The sequence below is a fragment of the Rousettus aegyptiacus genome, unplaced genomic scaffold (assembly GCF_014176215.1).
Source record: "Rousettus aegyptiacus isolate mRouAeg1 unplaced genomic scaffold, mRouAeg1.p scaffold_m13_p_6, whole genome shotgun sequence".
NCBI classification, from domain to species: Eukaryota; Metazoa; Chordata; class Mammalia; order Chiroptera; family Pteropodidae; genus Rousettus; species Rousettus aegyptiacus.
This window is the reverse complement of record NW_023416309.1, coordinates 114,979,851-114,998,631: the sequence shown is the minus strand read 5'-3', so window position 1 is coordinate 114,998,631 and position 18,781 is coordinate 114,979,851. Positions and strand designations below refer to the sequence as shown.

General features: G+C 68.4%; 2 protein-coding genes across 10 annotated transcripts in view; one reads left to right on the top strand and one right to left on the bottom strand.

Moving 5' to 3' along the window:
* The window catches only part of CSNK1D (casein kinase 1 delta), a 31,672-nt gene extending 23,846 nt beyond the window's left edge, over nucleotides 1-7,826 (top strand). For 2 of the 4 annotated variants that reach the window (XM_036222714.1, XM_036222715.1), the window contains exon 9: nucleotides 6,865-7,826. In XM_036222714.1, the coding sequence (XP_036078607.1) occupies nucleotides 6,865-6,954 (90 nt within the window). In that variant the 3' untranslated portion in view covers nucleotides 6,955-7,826. Of the gene's footprint in view, nucleotides 1-1,734; nucleotides 1,799-2,784; nucleotides 4,703-6,864 lie in introns of those variants that run through there. The other 2 variants (XM_016132970.2, XM_016132969.2) reach the window with 2 other exon arrangements.
* Nucleotides 7,368-16,894, bottom strand: SLC16A3 (solute carrier family 16 member 3). 6 transcript variants are annotated; one of them, XM_016132968.2, is made up of 6 exons: nucleotides 16,175-16,894; nucleotides 10,828-10,942; nucleotides 9,705-9,952; nucleotides 9,334-9,477; nucleotides 8,394-9,149; nucleotides 7,368-8,114 (listed from the first exon to the last, which is right to left on the bottom strand). In XM_016132968.2, the coding sequence occupies exons 3-6, from the start codon at nucleotides 9,925-9,927 to the stop codon at nucleotides 7,864-7,866; spliced, it is 1,374 nt and encodes a 457-aa protein (XP_015988454.2). In that variant the 5' UTR covers nucleotides 9,928-9,952; nucleotides 10,828-10,942; nucleotides 16,175-16,894; the 3' UTR covers nucleotides 7,368-7,863. The 6 variants fall into 6 exon arrangements, with proteins under 6 accessions (XP_015988454.2, XP_036078603.1, XP_036078601.1 ...); XM_036222710.1 differs by lacking the exon at nucleotides 16,175-16,894 and adding an exon at nucleotides 15,788-15,805; XM_036222708.1 differs by lacking the exon at nucleotides 16,175-16,894 and adding an exon at nucleotides 13,646-15,547.
* Nucleotides 16,895-18,781: the final 1,887 nt, after the last annotated feature.

Below are 18,781 nucleotides of genomic sequence, written 5' to 3'. Positions count from 1 at the left end.
CCCTGCCACACTGTGTGGGTGCCGCTTGCTGGGGCCAGGGTGGGCCAGTGTCTGTCTGGGCACAGGGTCTGGGAGCCCCCTGGCCCCGCCGGTCTCCGGCAGGGGAGCGCTGAGCACCTCGCTGCAGGCGATGCCGCCGGAGCGGCCGGCTGGGCCCCCAGCTTCTCCCGAATACCAAAGGTGCAGGCAGGCTGAGCTGGGCTCGAGGGTTCTGGCTGGAGGCTGAGACTGGGGTGCTTGCGCCCCTGGCTACTCCTCCTTCATCACCCCAGGGCCCAAGGGCTTCACCATTTCCTCCCACCAGCCCCAGAACCTGTGAGTCAGCACCTGGGAGCGGAGTCTGGGCGTGCGGCTGGCTGCCCTGTGGTCCGCAGCCCCTCGGGTGGGATGGCGGGGCGCCCTCTGGACTCGATGTCTGCACAGTGGAGTTTGGCCAGCGAAGGCCGGGGAAGGGGCTGACCGCATCTCCTGTAAGGACAGAAAGCACCTGGTGGGTTTGGGGTTGTTGAGGAGCACAGAAGAGTCAGAAGGCCCTGTGGGCGCCAGGCACCTGCTGCTCCACCTTCGCCCGCCCGGCTGGGCGTGTGGCTGGACCTTGACGTCTTGTGGTCGCGCTTGCTCTTGTGTGACGGGACAACGCGTGCTCTAAGCCTGGAAGGAGGCCGTTTTGCTTTGGGAGCATTTCTCCCAAAACACCCTGGCTTTTGTCACTGGTCACCCGGGAGCTCCTCCCAGGGTCAGCGTCCCGTGGCCCCGGGGCTGTGCCCAAGTGCTCCGCGTCCTAGGCCTGGCTGTCTCTGTGTTCCTGGTCCGTGGCACTGGGGGCTCCTGCGAGGGGCATGACCTGTGCCTGGGGGCAGCACCTGCCGGCTGCGCTGGTGGTTCACGCATCGCAGGCGACCGTCCATCCTGCCCTGCGATTCTGCGCCTTCTGTTCACACGTGTTCCCCTGAAGAAAGTGGGGCGAGCATGGCGGCAGCGACGTGAGCGTTCGGTGCGAGCCGGGAGTGGGGGGCACGCTGCGCCTGGTGCACACACGCCCGGCCCAGGGGGCTGGCTCAGTCTCCGCAGAAGCGCACTCACAGCCGCCGCCAGCCCGTCTCGGACGGCCTGCCGACCCTCTGCAGCTGCGTGGGGCAGGCGCTGAGTCCTGTGGCCTGGTCCTGACCCCATGGCCTCCGTGTGTTCTGACCACGGGAGGGTGGCCACGCCTCCTTGCCCCACATCCTTCTCAGGGGCTGCTCACGCCAGACGGCCCCCGGGGGACCCTCATCCCCTCATCCTCTGCCTAGAGCGCGAGTCTGGCCTCCGGCCAGGAGGACCCCACGGAGCCTAAGGGCGCATAGCGGCCGGGCCGTCCGCGCGGTAGTCTCTCCGTGGGGAGGAGCGGCGGCCGCTGTCCGGGGCCAGCCCCTCCCTCAGATGGAGCGTCGTCCGCGCTTCCTCCAAGGAGGTCCTGGCGTCGTCTTCGTCTTGAGGAGGAGCCGCGTCCAGTCCGTGTGTCACGAGGAAGGGTCGGCCTCGGCGACAGACCCTCCCTGCTGGAGCGGCTGCAGTCACGCGTCACTCTTGTTCGGGGCAGCTTGCGGAAGGGAGGCTGGGGTCCCCTCTGAGGCACCCCGGCCAGTGGCCATGGTGGACCTGGTCGAGGCGAGGCAGTGCTTCCGGAAGCGGGGCCTCCGTGCCGGCCCGGCCAGCGGGGCCCTCACCAACAGCTGTCTTTTCCCACCTCAGAATAGCATTCCTTTCGAGCACCACGGCAAGTAGCTGCACGTCTCCCCGCTGGAAGGCAGCCCCGGTGAGTGTGCCCGTGGCCGGACCGGCCACATGGCAGGCGCCAGGTGGGCGGGAGCACGCAGGTGGGCTCGGGCTTGCATGCCAGGTGCTGCAGGTCGAGCGAGGGCCCCAGGTCTCTTCCTCCTCTGGGTCTCAGAGCCACTGCTGCTTGGTCTGGGGGGGCGGGCAGCAGACTGCGGTGTCCGGGGACGGGCTGCGGGGCGCGGAGCCCAGGGCTCCGCACGCCGCTGGCTCCCGTGGCGCCCGGCCGCGGGCCGGCCGTGTGGGTCGTGTGTCTGCCGTGCTTGGTGGGGACTCTTGCGCGCTCGCTGCGTGAGGCTCTGGTCCCTGCCGTCCTGGCTGTGCCACCTCCTCCTGCGTTCACGTCTGTCCTCGCGCTTCCCTTCTCGAGCGTGGCCCCTGCGCAGCGTCTCGTTTCTGCTGCGGTCCGTGCTGACCCGCCGGCCCCGGCCGCTGCTCCCCTGCCGTGGGCGCGTGGCTGGGCGGCGCGCGGTGGCTCCTTCTGCCCAGGGCTCCGTGCCGCTGCGTGGGGCCTGCCGCAGTTTAACGTGGGGGCGTCTGGAAACGTCTTGGGGGGAACTGCTTGGCACGTCTTTTCCCGGAGGGGCGTCCCAGCACCCATGGGGCCTGGTCCCCGTTTTCAAAACACCAGGTCCCTCTGCAGGAGTGGGGCTGGGAGCAAGTCTTTCTTCCCGCTTGGACGCTCGTCTTGTCGTTCACCAGCTTCTCGGCTCCGCGGCCGCCGGGCCTCCTTGCCTGCATGCCTCTTCCTCTTCCTTGTCTTCCTGACACTCGTCCTGCCGAGCACGTGCCCTGGCCGCAGAGGGAGCTCCTGGAGCGGCTGGGGGCGCGGGTGTCCAGAGCGGGGCTAAGTGGCATCTGTGCCCTTCCGCCCACGGCGCCATCACCGGCGGTTTGTGCCTGAGCCTGACTGGCCTCGGCCTTCCGGCCGCATGCTGACCTTGTCCTGTGCTTTGGCTCCGACAGATTCCCGGTCGGGTGGCTTCCAGTGGTCTTCAGTCTGTCGTGCACCGGTGAGAACTCTCCTTTTTGCTGTGAAGGGCAGACAGTGAATGCATGGCTGATCTACTCTGTTACATGGCTTTACTAGTGACGCCCCCCGGTCTAGACCACCGGGAGCTCCAGGCCACCCGCCCAGCAACGCCCATGGGGAAACCAAAACTAAACCGGACAGACTCCAAGCGCTGCCACCGCCAGGGGCTCCACGAGGCCCCCCACGCGGACTCGTTGTCACGGGGCTGGGAAGAAGAGCGGAGTGAGAGGAAGGCGCAGCGCCCGCCCGGTCACGAGCCTTGCAGCTCTCCCTCCCGCGGTGGCACCTGCTCCCGACGAGTCTGCTGTGACCGCCCGTCTTCTACTTGGTTCAGACAGTTTTGTATCATTTTGCTAAAAATTATTGGCTTAAATCTGTGTAAAGAAATCTTATTGTTTCTTGTCTGTTTTTGCGGCCCTAACCAAGACGGTGACTTTAAAGACCCCTGACCGACGCTGGCATGGGATTTCTGTGTGGGCCGGAGCGAGGCAGGGCGCGGGCACAGGGGACTCGTGGCGTTTCCTGTTCGGTTCTGTCGTGTGCTCGCTGTGGAGAGGGGCTTTTCTCAGTGTACACGTGTGTGTAAGTACCATGTGCGTCTGCGTGTGCTGTGTGTCTCGTGACCTGGTCCCCCTGGTGTCGGCTGTCACCCCTCCCCCACCGTCAGTGCGGTGCCTGCGCAGTGGCCAGAGCAGGGCACCGGCCGCGGGCCAGGACGCAAGTGCGTGCGGCAGAGCCGAGCGGCCTCCGACCTTCCCGGACGCGGCCACGTGGAAATGGGCGCTGGAGACGCAGAAGCCGAGGCTTTGCCGGGCGTCGCTGGGCCCCTCCTTGGGGTCGTGTGAGGCCCTCGTGGAGGTGGCGACCCAATGCCTTTGAACTGGGGATGTTTTCTGAACGCTGTACATACTTGCAGTGCCGGTCGGCCCTTAACTTGTGTTACGAGCTGTGTGCCCAAAGCCAAGGACGTGGTCGTCTGCCAGGTTTGCCCGGAAAGGCGGCGGGCCCCGGGTTCCGCTCTGAAGTGCCACGAAGCAGGGACAGCGCGACTTGCATTGAGATGGAGTGGACCCCGCAGGGGTCACACAGCGGAGTGGGGCCGGTGCTCTCCAGGAAGGCCCTTGGCGGCTGGGCTCCCGGCGGTTCCCCCGGGCCACTGTCCCTGCTCGTTCTGCAGCACCAGAGGCACCAGGCAGTGGCGGCAGCAGACAGGAGCCCCCCGTCTTGGGGAAACGAGGTGCAATATGTATACTTACAGATAACTTTCACGTTTCTCCTCCTCACCCGATGCAGTGTTGTTTGGAGTCCAGGGTGCTCATAGGAAGCCAGGGGCCTGCTGGGTCTGTCCCTTCCTGCCCTCAAGTCCCCCAGCACGACTGGGCCTGGGGGTGCCTGGACTGGGTGCCTTGACGGTGCAGGACGTGGCTGTTGGCTGCTTCCGGAATCCCGAGCCGGCTACTTTAAGCATTTGAGGGTGCAGGGACTTTGCCAGGTAGTGCAGAGGGAGCTCGGGTGGGTCTGGGCAAGTTGGGGGCTCCCTTTGCGGCTAGCACGTTCCTCGGATGGGCGTCCCCCTTGGGAGGTGTGACGCCTGGAGTCCCGAGTGCAGTGCTGGTGCCGGGACCGGCGCCCCGGCCTGAACCAGGCCCTGCCCGATGTCGCCGGTTGTCTCGTGCAGCAGGTTCCGGTCTAGAGCCCGGTGCGCGGCCGTGGGCTGCGTCGACCTGCAGGGGTGACAGGGTGTCTGTGTGACCTGTGATCGGTGGCCGGGCTCCGACCCGCGCTTGTGTAACCACTGTGTTTGTGTGCCTACACCGTGTCAGTAATAAATTCATGACGGCGTCTACCTTCTTCCTGCCCGTGCCGCGTAGTCTTTATTTCACCGGTGCGGGCGTTGGCGGTGCGCGTGGGTGGGCCGCGTGAGCTCACTGCAGAGGGCGGCATGGCTGTCAGCCCTCTCCAGCCCGGCAGGGCACTGGTCGGGAGCCGATGCAGTGAGACTGGTGGGCCCCTGCTTCTTCCTGCCAGGCCACCTAGGGATTTCCAAACATCCCCCGACCCCAGTAACCCCCTGGGCAGCACCAGACCGGCGGCCTCCTGCCCCTCTCCTGCCTCAGGGTTCCCAGGGTGACTGGTGCGGGAGCTGGCACCGTGCCTGTCCCAGCCGCCCACCACGAGCTGTGCGTGGTCCCGCGGGCCTGCTCCATGCGCTCTGGCCCTTGGGAAGGCATCTGTCATGGTCACGGCCTCAGCGTCCCTCTCCTGCTTGAGTTGTCGAAGCCCCAAAGGCCCCCCCCACAAGAACCCTAGACAGGCTCTGAGCAAGAAGGCCAAAGGCCTGGGGGGGCAGCCCCATCCGTCCCCCTCATCCTGCCCCTGCCTACATGCCCACAGCTCCCCTGCCCCGTACGGCACCACGCAATGTGTGAGCAGGGGCTGGAGGCGAGTCCCCGCACAGGCGGGGCAGGCGTGGCCCCACCCCTCCTGCTCTTTGCCAGTCTGGCTGGGCCTGGGGATCCCTCGGGCTCTGGGCAAGGGCTGGGCTCCTCCTCGGGCCTGTCCCTTGTGTTTGTACCCCGTCAAGTGTCACCCAGCCTGCTGCCACCTGCACCAGCGGAAATGCCTGGGCCGCCTTGCACTGCTTCCTGTCAGGCCGGGCCCTCCTGCCGAGCTCCCGCCCCCTCACCCCGCCCCTGCCCCGCCCCGCCCCATCAGTGCTAGGAGGGCCTTCCCACCTGTCTTCTTGACACAAAGCCCCACCCCTAGGCCCCAGTCAGGGCGGGGCTTCACCCCAATGGGGGCCACACGTGTCCAGGGTGTTCTCTGCACGGGCCCTCCCAAGTGTGTGTGTGGCAGGTGTCCTGGGTCTGGCCAGGATGGGGACAGCAGCCCAGGTGCCTGCTTGTGTGCCCCTGCATTTCTGGGGTCCGTTTTTTCCATAGAGGACAGGGTCAGCATGGGCATCCACACCACTGGAGGGTCTTCACAGGATGCGGGGTATGAGCCTCCTTCGTGGGGGACGTCTGGAGGGAGGGGCCAGGCCCATCCGTGTTCCCAGGCCCCTGAGCACTGGCTGCCTCCTTAACGGCTCTTAGGGCCCTTGGGGGCCACTGCTTCCTGAGAACAGGGTGTTTCCTGTTTTCCTGTCTTGGGCACACCTGGAAATTTCTGGAACCAGAAAACTAGGCAGACGAGTCTATGCCGACCCTCTCCCTGGCCCCAGCTTCGGCCTCTAATCCAGCCTTGTCACCGGCCAGCGGTGTCGCTTCCGTGATAGGCATGTAGCATCCGGTCCCCGCCACCGAGGCCCGGGTGTGGGGAGCTAGCTGTCGCCCTCTTCAGACCACGTGAACCGCGGTCCCCGACCAGCTGCGGGCCATGCCCCCTGGGAGCAGTGCAGACATGTCGGCCATCGTAGGATCGTTGAATGGTGTCCCCAAAATGTGACTTCTGGGGGTTGCGGGTCCTCATGTGGGGCCCAGGCCCTTTGGGTGCTGATGTAGAAACAGCAGGGGATACCCACTTTCTGCTGCTTCTGGCCAGCAGGGAGTGAGGCAGCTCAGGACGAGTGAGGGGAGACGCCCATGGGGTACTCGGCCAGTTAGCAAGCCGGGGGTAACTCGTGTGACTGGCAGCAGCCAGGCAGGCAGGGTGCACACCGGGAGTGAAGGGAGCGGGTGTGAACACCCCCAGGGTATCTAGGGGGCTACAGACAGCCAGGCCCGGGGCTACAGGTGGGGGCCTGGTATCTCGGCTTTGCCCAGCGGCCCTGCATGGCCCGCCTTACGTGGTTGCAGGCCGTGCCTCGACCCCAGCGACCTCCTGTGCTGCCTTAGTCCAAGCCCTTGGCAGAGAGGACACAAAACCAGAAAGGGTGCAGGCAGAGTCCCGGAGCCATGGGCCCGGGAGGGGCTGCTGGCAGCCGCTGGCGTCTGCCCAGGGCTCGGGGCCGGGGAGAGGGAGCAGCGGCCCAAGGGGCCCCGGCGTGAGCCCTCGCTTGCTTTTCGTTGCAGAGGAGCAGGGACGTGGCGTCTCTCCGGCTGCACCCCGCCCGCCAGGGCGCCCGCTGCCGCCCGCAGCGCCCCCGACGCACCACCCACTGACGCGGCCCCAGCGGCCTCCGATCAGGCTCCCGGCCACACGGGCCGCCACTGGCCACGAGGGCAGGTGGGTGCAAGGTTCCGGGGTGAAGCCAGCAGGGCCGGAAGAGGACAGGACAGGAAACAGACCCCGGCCCCGCACGCTGGCCGTGTACAGCCGCTGCCAGCCAACTGGGGCGTGAATAAACGGAAGGCAGGAGGAACATTGTTTTTAAACACACACCCGGGAGCAGAACGCACACCGTCTCCGCTCAAGTGCCCATGCCTCGGAAGGGCTCCCAGGCACGTGGCATCTGCCCTGGCCCCACCGGGGCCCCGTGCAGTGCTGAGCCGCCCAGGGGTCCCGCACGGTCAGGCCCAGGACTAGGAGCCCTTAGGAGGCTGACGCACTGACAAGGACCAGACCCACTCCGATGTTTGTTGACAAAGTAGATTAGGGGTGAAGGGTAGACAGACCATGCCCCCACGTGAGAGAACTCGGCCCCTCCCACACACAGGTTCACCCCGGCCAGGGCCAGGCGACACCCTGGCCGGCGGGGGCGCGGGGTGGGGGCCGGCCGGGCGGGCCTGTCTCGGCAGTGTCCCAGCCCCGCTGCTGATTAAAGTCCTGTTGTCTCTGAAGCATGAAGCGTGGGCGTCTAGGTCCTGGAGCCCAGCGGTGGGCTCCGGGCTGCTCCGGGGTCGGCAGGCTGGGTGCCTGGTGCAGACGGCTTGTAACCTCGCGGCTTGGCTTCACCACAGATCTGCTTTGGAGTGACACGGTTCCCACCCGCCACCTCCCCCGAAAAACACTGATCAGGTGATGACCTGCTGCCGGGCCGAGTCGGTGGCCCGGCCCGAGCGAGTCCTGTTTGTGAAATAAATACGAGCCTCGACCGCCTGTCCGGTTCCCTGCACGCCGTCGGCTCCGGCTCAGACGCTGGTCTCGGGGGTGTGCGCCACCTCCCCGTTTTTCTCAGGCTCCGCCTTCAGGAAGTGCTCCACCTCCCGCGAGCCCACCCCGCCGTCCGCGCCGGGCTTGTGCTCTCCTTCCGTGGCCGCGGCAGGCCTCCGCCTAATGCAGAAGAAGTTGCCCAGCGCCAGCACCAGGGAGGCGGCCAGCAGCTCGGTCCCCGCCAGGATGAACACGTACTGGTACACTTTCGTTGCGTCCAGGAGCTTGCCTGCAAGGGCGCGGCGTCAGCCCAGGCCAGAGGCTCCCGCCGACTCCATGTCTGAGGGGCCAGGGGATTTGGGTGTGCGCCTGCCTTTGGCCCAGGCTGCCGGCCCCTCCTACACTGGACTAAGGGGTCCCCAATTCACTCCCGACACCTGCTGGGCCCCCTGTGTGCTGGACAACACGGTGGCCTGCCCGGACCGGGCAGCGGATGGGGTCCCTCCCGCAAAGAGCCCTCCCGCTGTGAGTCCCCGTTTCCTGGGGCGGGGTGGGCCGCAGCTCTCACCTGCGGACGGGGGCCCGATGAGCACGGCGATGGCCTCCAGCAGCAGCAGGAGGCCGATGGCGCTGGAGAACTTCTGGGTGCCCACGATAGCCATGAGCACCTCGAACTGCAGCGCCCCCACCATGCCGTAGGAGATGCCGAAGAAGATGCAGAAGACCACCAGGCCGCCGTAGTCGCTGGCTGTGGAGCCCGTGAGGTCGGTGAAGCCGTTGAAGAACATGGCGAAGCTCAAGAGGTAGGCGGAGTACGGCCGCACTTTGGGGAGCCCTGCGAGGAGGCCCGCGGCCGGCCGGGCGAAGACGTCGATGAGGCCCAGCACGGTGAGCAGGAAGGCGGCCCGCGCGTCCGCCGTGCCCAGGTCCTTGGCGTAGCTCACCACGAACACGGGCGGCACGAAGAGCCCCAGCACCATGACGGAGGCGGCCACGGTGTAGAGGACGAAGCCGCGGTCCCGGAAGACGCTCAGGTCCAGCAGCCGCCGGGCCGGCCGCCGGGGCCCGGCCGCGGGCCCCGCCGGGGCCTCCAGCGGCCGCATGAGCGCGGCGCACACGCAGCAGTTCAGCAGCAGGCCGCCCAGGACGAGGAAGCCGCCGCGCCAGCCGTAGCGGTCCTGCAGCAGCTGCCCCAGCGGCGAGAGCGCGCACAGGAACACGGGGCTGCCCGCCGCCGCCAGCCCGTTGGCCAAGGGGCGCCGCTTGCTGAAGTAGCGGTTGAGCATGACGAGCGAGGGCTGGAAGTTGAGCGCCAAGCCCAGGCCTGCATTGGGGGGCGAGCAGGTGAGGCGCTGCCCAGCCCGCCGCCCCCCCGGTCCCGGGCACCCCACATGTGTGGTGTGAGCACAGAGCCCGCGTCACCAACTGGGGTGGAGGGACAGGCCGGAGCCCGGGGGAGGGGTGCCGGGCCCGCCGCCCTGACGCGCACGCCCGGCCACCCCACTCACCAGTGAGGACCCCGGCAGTGAGGTAGAGCTGGAGGATGCTCCTGCAGAAGGACGCGGCCACCATGCCCAGGGACGCCAGGAGGCCGCCCACCAGCATGACGGGCCGGCAGCCAAAGCGGTTCACGCACATGCTGCAGAGTGGGCCTGTGGGGGACAGCGCTGAGTGGCAGGGCCCAGCCCCTCCCAGCCCCCCGGGCGGACCGCGCCCCTCTCGACGCCCCAGCCCAGGGGACACCAGGGGCACCGGCTGCCCAGGGCGCGTCCGCTCAGACCGCCCCAAGCTCAGCGCCGCCCACGCTGGTGGCCCCTGCGTGGGCCCGCACAGCAGTGTGGGTGTGGACAGGCCCTCTGACCGGGAGGTGGCCGCGCACCTGTCCCGTACAGCATGGCCAGCAGGATGGAGGAGATCCAGGCCGTGTCACTGTAGCCGATCCCGAACTCGTGCATGAGCTCCTTGAAGAAGACGCTGACCGCCTTGGGGAAGGCGTAGGAGAAGCCCGCGATGACGAAGCTGCCCAGGAGGACGGCCCAGCCCCAGCCCCCATCAGGGGCCTTGACGCCAGCTGGGCCCTCGTCGACCACGGCCCCTCCCATGGCCGGGAAGGCTGGTTCCTTGACCCTGAGAGAGAGGTGGGCAGGCTCATTCGCTTGTCAGGGGGGCACCCCAGCCACGGCCCAGCAGCGTGGGGACACACGGCGGAGGCCTGGCCCCGGGCTGGGCTCCCTCCCTTCAGGCCTCAGCCCCCAGCAGGAGCCCAGCTCTCGGGGCCCTTGGGGCCCCCACTGCCCACCCTCCCACCCCTCCAACCCCCGCCGAGAGCCCGCCTCCGGCCCCAGCCCGTGCTGGGGCGCAGCTCAAGGTCTGGGGTGACCAAGAGCCGCCGCCCCTCCCCCCTCCAGCCACGCTGCCACACAGATGGCCATAAAGGGCGGTGGCTTTTTTGGGCTCAGCCAGGTCTCGGGTTACCTGCTGAACAGGGCAGACCCCAGTGGCTTGTGGGAAGACTGGCAGGGTGGGGGGGGCAGGTAGGCTAGCGGGGGCTGAGGATGGCCGCTTGCTTGCGCCTCCGGCCCATGTGGGCGGACCCCGGCCGGTCGCCCGCCCCCCCGTCCGCTGCTTCCTCCCTGGTCATCCACGGGCTGCAGCTCTTCTGGGGCCTCTGACTCCAGGACGGGGACTGGGGGCGCAGGGGTGGGGTGCAGGAGCAGGGGGCTGAGCCCAGGGGGGGGTGCGGCCCGCGGCCCGGACTCTGCTTTGGACGAGGCTGGGCTCCGTCTAACCCCCTGAGACAGAGCGTCCAGCCCGCAGCCCCCCAGACCTGACCCCCTCTAACCCCAGAAACGGGGGTCCAGGTGCAGCCACTCCGAGTGCTGGGGCCCAACGTCCAGTGGAGGCCCCGCCCTGCCCTCTCGCCTCGCCCCTGTCCCGGCAGCTGGGCACCGGAGGTCCCCCCAGCCCCGGACCAGCCTGGGGGTCTCGACCCCCTGCCTCACCAGGCAGAAGCTGTCCCGAGGGGCGTCCAGCAGTCCGAGGCCAGGCGCGTCAGTCCGGCCCGTGCTGCCCGCGGGAGCCGGGTCTGTCGTCGCCAGCGAGTGCGGTGGACCAGCTCTGGGGAGGGACCTGAGGTGTGCCACCCGCCCGCTGTGGGTGGACAGTCCACCTGCGCTGACGCCCAGCAGCTTCCCGGAGTCCCTCCCACCAGCACCCCGCCCACCACTGGCCTTTGCAGTGCATCCTGGCCGCCCCCCCCCCCCGCCCCAGCACAGCCCCCTGGTGGCCCAGTCCCACATCTAAGACACAGGGAACCTGGGACAGGACTGGAGTGAGGGCAAAAAAGGGTGGAAAAGTGCCCTCTCCACCCCCGATGCCGTGCTGGGGACCCCGGCGTGGTTCCGAGCGGTAGCTGCTGTGTGAGGTGGCCAGCTAGCGGTCAGGGTGATGACGAGACAGCCCACTGGAGCAGAACAGCCCGCCACCGCTGGGCCAGAAGTCCACCTCCGAGCCGGCCCGTTCCCGGCCGGCGAGGACTCCGGAGGCTCTCCATGCTCCAGCAGCCAGACCCTGGCGCCCTGTGGGCCCCGCCGCTGCCCCCCGCCTGAACACGCGGATGGCTGCTGGACCTCAGTGGGCAGCACGTGTCCCTGAAGCCAAAGGCTGTGCAGCTGCGGACCTTGCCCACTGCAGTGTCCGGGTCAGAAGGTCCCAAGCACACGAAGCCGGGCAACTGTAAAGGAACAAAGCTGACCACACAGAACTGTAGGGGTGCGTTGTTAGGCGGAGCATGGGACCTCAGACTCAGGACGCGGGGCGCCGAGGTGCTGGCTGTCCTCACAATCCTGGCTTGCTTGGTTGTGGCCTTATGCTCATTACACTTTTTAAATAAATCGAGTGGGCCATGCAAAGGCCAAGCGGCAGGGGGCGAGTCGGACCAGCAGGAACAGGCCAGCTCTGTACGCCAAGAGGTCTCAAAGCACAGTGGCCTCCCTTGGGCCTGTCTGTCCTCTCCTGCCACACCCGGGTCACAGCGTCCCAACCTTGGAGTCCTGGGCTCTGCCGTGTGCTGCCCACCAGCGCCAGGCCCTCCCCTGAGGCTCCCAGGGTCCCCAGGAGACAGGCCAGCCGCCTGCAGGATGTGGGGTGTCTCCGAACACTAGCACTTAGAAGCCTGAGGCAGAGGGGCAGGCTGCCAGGCCTCAGGCCGTGAGGGCACTGCACTGTTCGGGGGACCTCTGTGGACCACGTGTCCTCCGTGCTGGCACCGAGGCCCAGCCTCTGCCACCCACCCCTGCAGGCCAGACTCCAGCCACTTCTGGCAGACCCCCTGCCTGCTGGGTCACCAGGCCGAAATGGCCCCGGCTGGCCCTCAGGGTGAGGCTTTAATTTGCAAAGGTGGGGGTGGAGGGGAGGAGGGCTCTGCTAACCTGGGGGTGGGTATGGAAGGGGCCAGACCCCAAGAGCAAAATGGCCTCATCAACCCAGCCCAGCGCGGGGCCTGCGCTGCCCAGCCTAGACCTGGGGGAGAGGAGGCACCCCCACTGCCGGGCACTGGGAGGCAGCAGCAGCCCGTCAGTGGGGACACGTTGGTTGGCTGGCCTTCCACGACATTTACCGTCCCAGGGAGGCATGTGAACCATGTCCCCGGCCCTGAAATAACCCGCCCAGTGGGCCTCAGAAAGCCGATCTCCCCGGCGGGGTTGGGTTGTGTGCCCGCTTCTGGGTCAGGCAGGCTGAGGAGGGGTGCGCGGGGGGCCCTGGAGCGGCCCACTCACAGACCACATGCCGGAGGACCCAGCGGGCTCCTGCTGGCTGGCTGGGCGGTTGTCCCAGCCCCGCGGCCGCCCACCTGTCTGCTGTCCCGGCCTCCCCAGTGCCCCTCCTCACCCGGCTTCAAGTTCCATCTGGGTGTCGACAGGGTCCAGCCCTACCCTCTGTGTGTCCGTCCGCACCCCACCTCACCCGCAGCCCATTGCCTTCAGCCACTTCTGAGGTCTGGAACCAGCTGCTGAGGGGCTGCTGCTGTCCGCAGTGCGCCCTGGCCTGCTCCCCCTGGGGCCCACTCTGCGCCTGCGGCCCCCTCTCCCACCCTGGGCTCTTGTCCGGCCAGTCAGCAGGGCAGGCCATGTCCCGTGTCAGTGCAGTGGCCCCAGCCCTAAAGCCTGCAGCCTGCCCCAGTGCTTGTGGGAGCTGGCCAGTTACCCCCCGAGCTGGACTTAAGCCCTTGGAGACCCGCTCAAGCCAGGGCAGGAAAGGGGAGATTGCGTTCCCTCCTGGACCTCCCATACCAGAAGGCCTGGCCCCCCAGGAAAGGGCCCCTGAAGCCAGCCGGGGTGGCTCCCCGCCCGCGAAGGGCGTCCGTGCCCTGGGGGGAGGTGAGGGGTGCATTCCCCTTTCTACCCTCCACTGCCTCCATGTGCAAACAGGTCACAACAGATCTGGGACACTGGCCTTCTTGGGGCACAGGAGACCTGTTCCCGTCCCAGGTGGGGTGCAGGACTCCCAGTGCCTACCCGATGTGCAGAGAGCTCCGAGTGCAGGGAGAGACCTGGGGCTTCTGGGGAGGTGGGGGGCGGGCTCTGAGCAGGGGTCTGCCCCGGGCCTGCGGAGCACCCCCCCCCACCTTCCCGACCACGGCCCTCAGGGCGCACCTGGTGCCCTGCGAGCTCCAGGGTGGACTGGGCCGGAAACATCACCCCCATTCACCAGGTTGGGCACTGCACCCCCGGCCAGCACCTGGCTCTGAGCCATGCCCCCACTCCATCCCCCGCTGTGACAAGGAAGAGCCCACGCGCTAGTGGGCCTCTGTGGGCTTACCGGTCAGAGCTCCCTCCTCGGGAAGGCTCTGAGGGCAGTGAGAAGGGCCGTGTGGCCGTGGAGGGTGGAGCAGGCCCAAAGCTGCCCCCCTCCGGGCAGATCCTGCCCCACCAGGGAGTGCCCGCCCTGCTGTCCACGTGGCCACCTGGTCCCAGCCCTCAACTCAGCAGCCAGTGCGCTAAGGCTGAGGCTGGAAGGGGGTCCCTGCCTCAGCACACCTACCAGGTCAGGGGAGAGGGTGTGATGGGGCAGAGGGACCCTGAGCTCCATCCGGCCACTGTCTCCCCCCTCCTCCGCCGTGTGAGCCCTGCAATTCTGGCTGGGCAGGAGAGGGGCCCGACCCGCATTGGGCAGGGCGAGTCCCACCTGGGTAGAGACCGGGAAGGGGGTGGGAAGGAATGATGTTCTGCCGGCTGGCGGCAGCTGCTGGCCAGGATGGGACGTGGGGGACGTGACCGCGCCGAGGGAGGAGCCACTGCCATACTGCCTGGAGTAGGCGCTCCCCCCACACTCGGCCTCCCGCCCCGCCCCCGCGCGCGCGCGGCTCCCGGCAACCGTATTGGCTGGCGCTCAGAGTCCGCGCAGCAGGCGCCGGGCTCACAGATCGTGGAGCCGCATACGGTCCCGCGGCTCCCCCAGGGCAGACCGGCTTCATTTCCCCCTTCAGGGGCCTGAGCCCAGGGTCCCTGGGGCCGTGTCCCCTAACGCCCCACGTCACAGATGGGGACTGAGGCCTGGAAGAGGTCTGCACTCCCGAGGAGAGGCTGTGAGAAGCCCTAAACCTGATTCGCGGCCACCCTGGTGCCCAGTGCCCCCAGGCCTGACCTGCAGGCAGTGATGGGTCGTGGCTTTGCGTGGCGTCTTTCCCACTTAGCTCTTCCCAGAAGGGTCCCCTCCACACACAGCCCCCGGTGCACAGACCCCTCCTCACTGCTGCCCCTCCAGACTGAGGCATCCAGCCGGAGTCAGGGAGAGCCAGGTTGCCTCTTGGGCATCAGGCCCTGCCTGAGGTCACCTGGGGTCAGCACAGAGCCTACCTTGGGACCAGGCATCCCGTGCCCACCCCAGGCGCTGTCTACACCACAGCCTGCTGGGCAGGAAGGCTCTACACCTGCCCCCAGTGCCCCCAGAGTCCCCAGGAGGCAGACCTCCCACCATGGGAATAACTCCCAGGTCCCTGCCCACCCCATGGGTCCAGTCCAGCCCAGCATCCACCTGACCCCAGACCTTGGAGTCCTGGCAACGAGACAGGGTGACCCCGACCACGCACATGCACATGCACACAGCACCCACTCCTGCTTGTGGCTTTGGCCAGACCCACAGGCCCGGGCTGCATGGAGGGGGGATGGCCCAGCTGCCATCTAATGTCCCTCAGGCCATCCGGCCTGGCTGTGGTCACCCCACAGAATGACCCTGTCTGCCCAGACACCCCTGGGTGTGCAGCTCAGTGCCTCTGGGACAGAGAAGCACTCTGACCCTCTGGGGGGCCCCTCTGGCCCTCAGCCAGACTCCAGGCATCCCCAGTGGCAGGGACTCGGCTGACCACCTCCCTTCCACTCAGGCCTGCCGGCCACTGGCCTGTGTAGCTTCAGGTACCTGCATTATCGACCCATTTCCCAGAAAAGTAAACTGAGAGCCCTGAGGCCCCACCTGGTGAGGCAGCCCGGCCTAATCCCCAGCAGCCACCCTCTCTGCCCTGAGCCTGGGCTGGAGGCGGCCCCAGGGAGGGTGTGGGTGGGGAGTGCCTAGGCTGACGGCAAGGGGTAGAGGTGAAAAAGAGCCCCGCGGGCACGGCCACCCCCGCCAGCGCCGGGTCGGTAGCGCGCTGCTCCCCACTCCCTCGGGGACGCGGCCCCACCAAATATAGTCGGCACTCGGGGCCGCGGCGGACCGAGCTATTTCTACCCAGGACCCGCCCGGGCTGCGGGGCGCAGCCACCTCCCTGCCGCAGCCCAGCCCCCGAGGGCCGCCCGTCGGAGGGGCGCCCGGGGCGGGACGCCGGGGCGGAGGGGACTGGTCCGCGCCCGGGGCTCCCGAACCAGAACCAGGGCGGGAAGGGGCGAGGACAGCGCGAGCGCGGATTCGCGCCCGGGAGGCGCGCGGGGCCCCGCCGCCCGTGCGGAGCCCCCGGGCCGCGCCTACCTGCCGCCGCCGCTCGCGGGCGCGCCTCTGCCGGCTGTGCCCGCCCGGCCCGCGCTGGGGGCGCCGGGGCGCTCGCGCCGCACGTCCACCGCGCACGTCACGGCCGCTGGCGCCGCCCCTGTCGCCCCGCCCGGACCCCGCGCCGCTGCGCGAGGGCCGCCCCCTGAGCTCCCCGACGGCGCGTCCCGGCTGCTCCCGCAGGGCCCAGGACCCAGCTCGAGGACCCCCAGCGGGGGGACAGGACCTCGGGTCCGGCCGTCCGGCGCTCTGCCTCCTCCCGTCCCTCCGCCTTCCTCCCCCTGCGCGCTGGCTCCCAGCTTGGCCAGGTCCGGCTACCTGCCCGGCAGAGTTTCCTTGTATCCCGCGCCCGGGGCCGCGAGCACCCACCTGCACCCCACGCCGTGGGGTGCCCGCGAACCCTCTGGGGTTCCCTCCTCCGGCCCCGCGTTTGGCTCAGCTCTGGGGCCGTCAGGCCTCCCGCCCCAGGGCGCGTGAGGTCCGCGCCCGCATCCAGACCTGCGCTTGTTCCAGGCTCGGGCTGGGCGGCCGCCGGCCTGCGGGCCTGGGGGTTCGTGGGCGAGGCCAGCACCTGCTCTGAACTTCCGTTTCCCTGGGTGGCTCCCCGCCCTGCGAAGGCAGATAGAACTGGCTCCTCCCCTCGCGCACCCAGAACTGGGACGTGGGGACGGGGGTGGGGGGCAGATGGCCAGGCCCCTGGGCGGTCTCCCCACCCCCACACCGGCAGACATGGCCATGGGGGCGGGGCGAGGTGCTCCAGGCCCTTCTCTGGCCAGCGACATGGAAAGCGCTAAGGTTTGAGGAGGCACCAGGGAGTGTGGCTTTTGGTGGCCAGGGGGCCCCCAGCAGGGACCACAGGACCACTTTCCATCTAACCAACTGGGAACAACACCCCAAGCCTCCTGAGGCTTCAGGAGGCTGAGGCACTGGCGGCTGGGCTTTACCACGAAGATCCCAGTTATCCAGAATGGGGTGCAGCACGCATCAGTGAAGGAGGCACCCCCACCACAGTAAAGGTGGGCGCAGAATAGCAGTATTGGCCTCCTGACCCAGAACCCACCATCCCCTGTGCCCCTCTAAGATGCTAAGTCCACCTAGGTCTCTGGTGGTTCTTTTGAAGGCTGACAGACCCCACCCCCCCACCCCTGGCCTGGAGAAAGGAGCCTGGCCTATGTGGGGTTGGGGGGCTGGGGTATCCCTGAGCCACTTCCAGCCTCCCTAAGGCCACGGCTGGGTCTGCTCTGAGCTCCGAAGCACTCCCCCACCCCCACCCCAGTGATCTGAGGGGTGCCTGGGGACTGGCCCTGGCCCCAGCCCTCCCAGAAGGGGTCTCCTCGGGTCTGCTGGGAGAGCTGCGGGCAGCTGCCCAGGGACAGCCCTGCGATGAGGGGGACCGTCCCCCAGACCCGGAGCGCCTCTCGCACGGTCTTCCCCCCGTACGGGCCCAGGGCCAGCCCAGCTGCCCACCCAGGGCTGAGGCAGGGGTACTCTTCACAGGGACACAGAGGGAGGACAGGTCAGGCACCAGCTGTCAGCCCCCATCCTGGCAGAACGTTCCAGGCCATGGGTTTTGACTGGAGGTGGTGACACACCCCGTGGGGGGGGGTACCAGAGCAATGGTTGCTGGTGGGTGGGGTGGATGGGCCCTCAGGCGACACCAGCTTGCTGATCATCGGGGGAGGATAGGAAGGCCCGGCTTCATCCAGACCAGCACCCCGTGGGGGGGGGGGCAGGGCCCTGCACACCTGACACCCCCCGCCCTGGACTCCCACACCCCCTCGACGTCTGAGTGCTCAGCCATCAGCACGGCCGCACCGGGCCACCCAGCATCTGTACCCCCGGCTCAGGTGTCCAAGTTCTGATCCCTACACAACCCCACAGGGCACCTTCGGGTCTGGGCACCTCCCTGAGGGCTCTGAGCCTCCGCCTCCTCCCATCCTCGGTCCTTGGTCCCCTTCCAGGGCCCAGAGCCCACAGCACAGCTGCGAAGGAGTGAATGAGAGGCAGGGGAGGGTGGGGAGAGCCAAAGGCGCCCACCCCGGACCTGGGTCCAAGGGCTAGTTTCCCGCATTGGCCCTGGGCTGCCCCTGCCCCCCATCTAAAAGGGAAGAGGGTGGGGGACAGGAAGGTGCAGCCATTCTGCCTTGGGGGCGGTTTCACAGGACTGCCGGCATGGCCGTGGGGGACCTCGCCCACGGCCCAGGAGCCCGCAGCCCGCAGGGCCAGCTGTCCCATCGCCTGGGTTCCCGTGGCCGGAGGTCACAGCCGTAGGTCTGGGCAGGCCCTGGGATGCGCTGCAAGGGCCCCCGGACTGTGGTTTCCCTCCTCAGCCAGCCCGGGCTCCAGGGGGCATGCTCCGCCTCCCACGGCAGCCCACGGCTGTCAGTGGAAAGGGACCGGAGGAGGCCAGGGCCCCGCGCCCTGTTTGGGCCCGCGGGCGGGAGCTCCGATACGGACTCAGAAACAGAGAGGCTTCTGAGGCCGGAGGTGACCACGCGCCCAGGGAGGGTGGTGGGCAGGCCTTCTGCTCCTACCCAGAGTCAGGTCCGGGGTGCCAAGGGAGCTTCTGGGGCTGATGGAGCCATGCAGACCCCCCAGCCTCAAGCCCCGAGAACCCCGCTGGACTGCGGGCCTGCCTGTGCCACCCAGCGCCGGCTGCCACCACCCCGTGGACAGGACCGGAGCAGACAGGCCTGGTCGGCTGAAGAAAGGTGAATGATGGCATGGGCTTCCCAGCCGAACGACAGCCCCTGCCCGGAGGCCAGGCTCCCGAGGCACCCGGCGGCAGGACGGTCACAGCTGGCCTTCACTCTCCCTGCACACCTCGGCCACGCCTTCCCCGACTCGGAGTTGCAGCGGCGCGAAGGCCAGCGGGGACAGAGGGCGGCGCCCAGCCGGGGCAGCCTGGCCCCACGGCCGGGGCGCCCAGCCACTCCCCTCGCTTTCCCCTCGGTTTGCTCCCCAGAACCTCTTCAG

What these genes read in the sequence shown, in the direction of transcription:
- SLC16A3 (XM_036222707.1), bottom strand. Translation starts at nt 14,127, where the DNA reads ATGGCAGTGGCTCCTCCCTCGGCGCGGTCACGTCCCCCACGTCCCATC. An exon ending in ACACCCTCTCCCCTGACCTG is followed by an intron (nt 9,953 to 13,867) that starts GTAGGTGTGCTG and finishes CCTCTCTCTCAG; the next exon opens with GGTCAAGGAACCAGCCTTCC. An exon ending in CACTGCCGGGGTCCTCACTG is followed by an intron (nt 9,150 to 9,333) that starts GTGAGTGGGGTG and finishes CCCCCAATGCAG; the next exon opens with GCCTGGGCTTGGCGCTCAAC.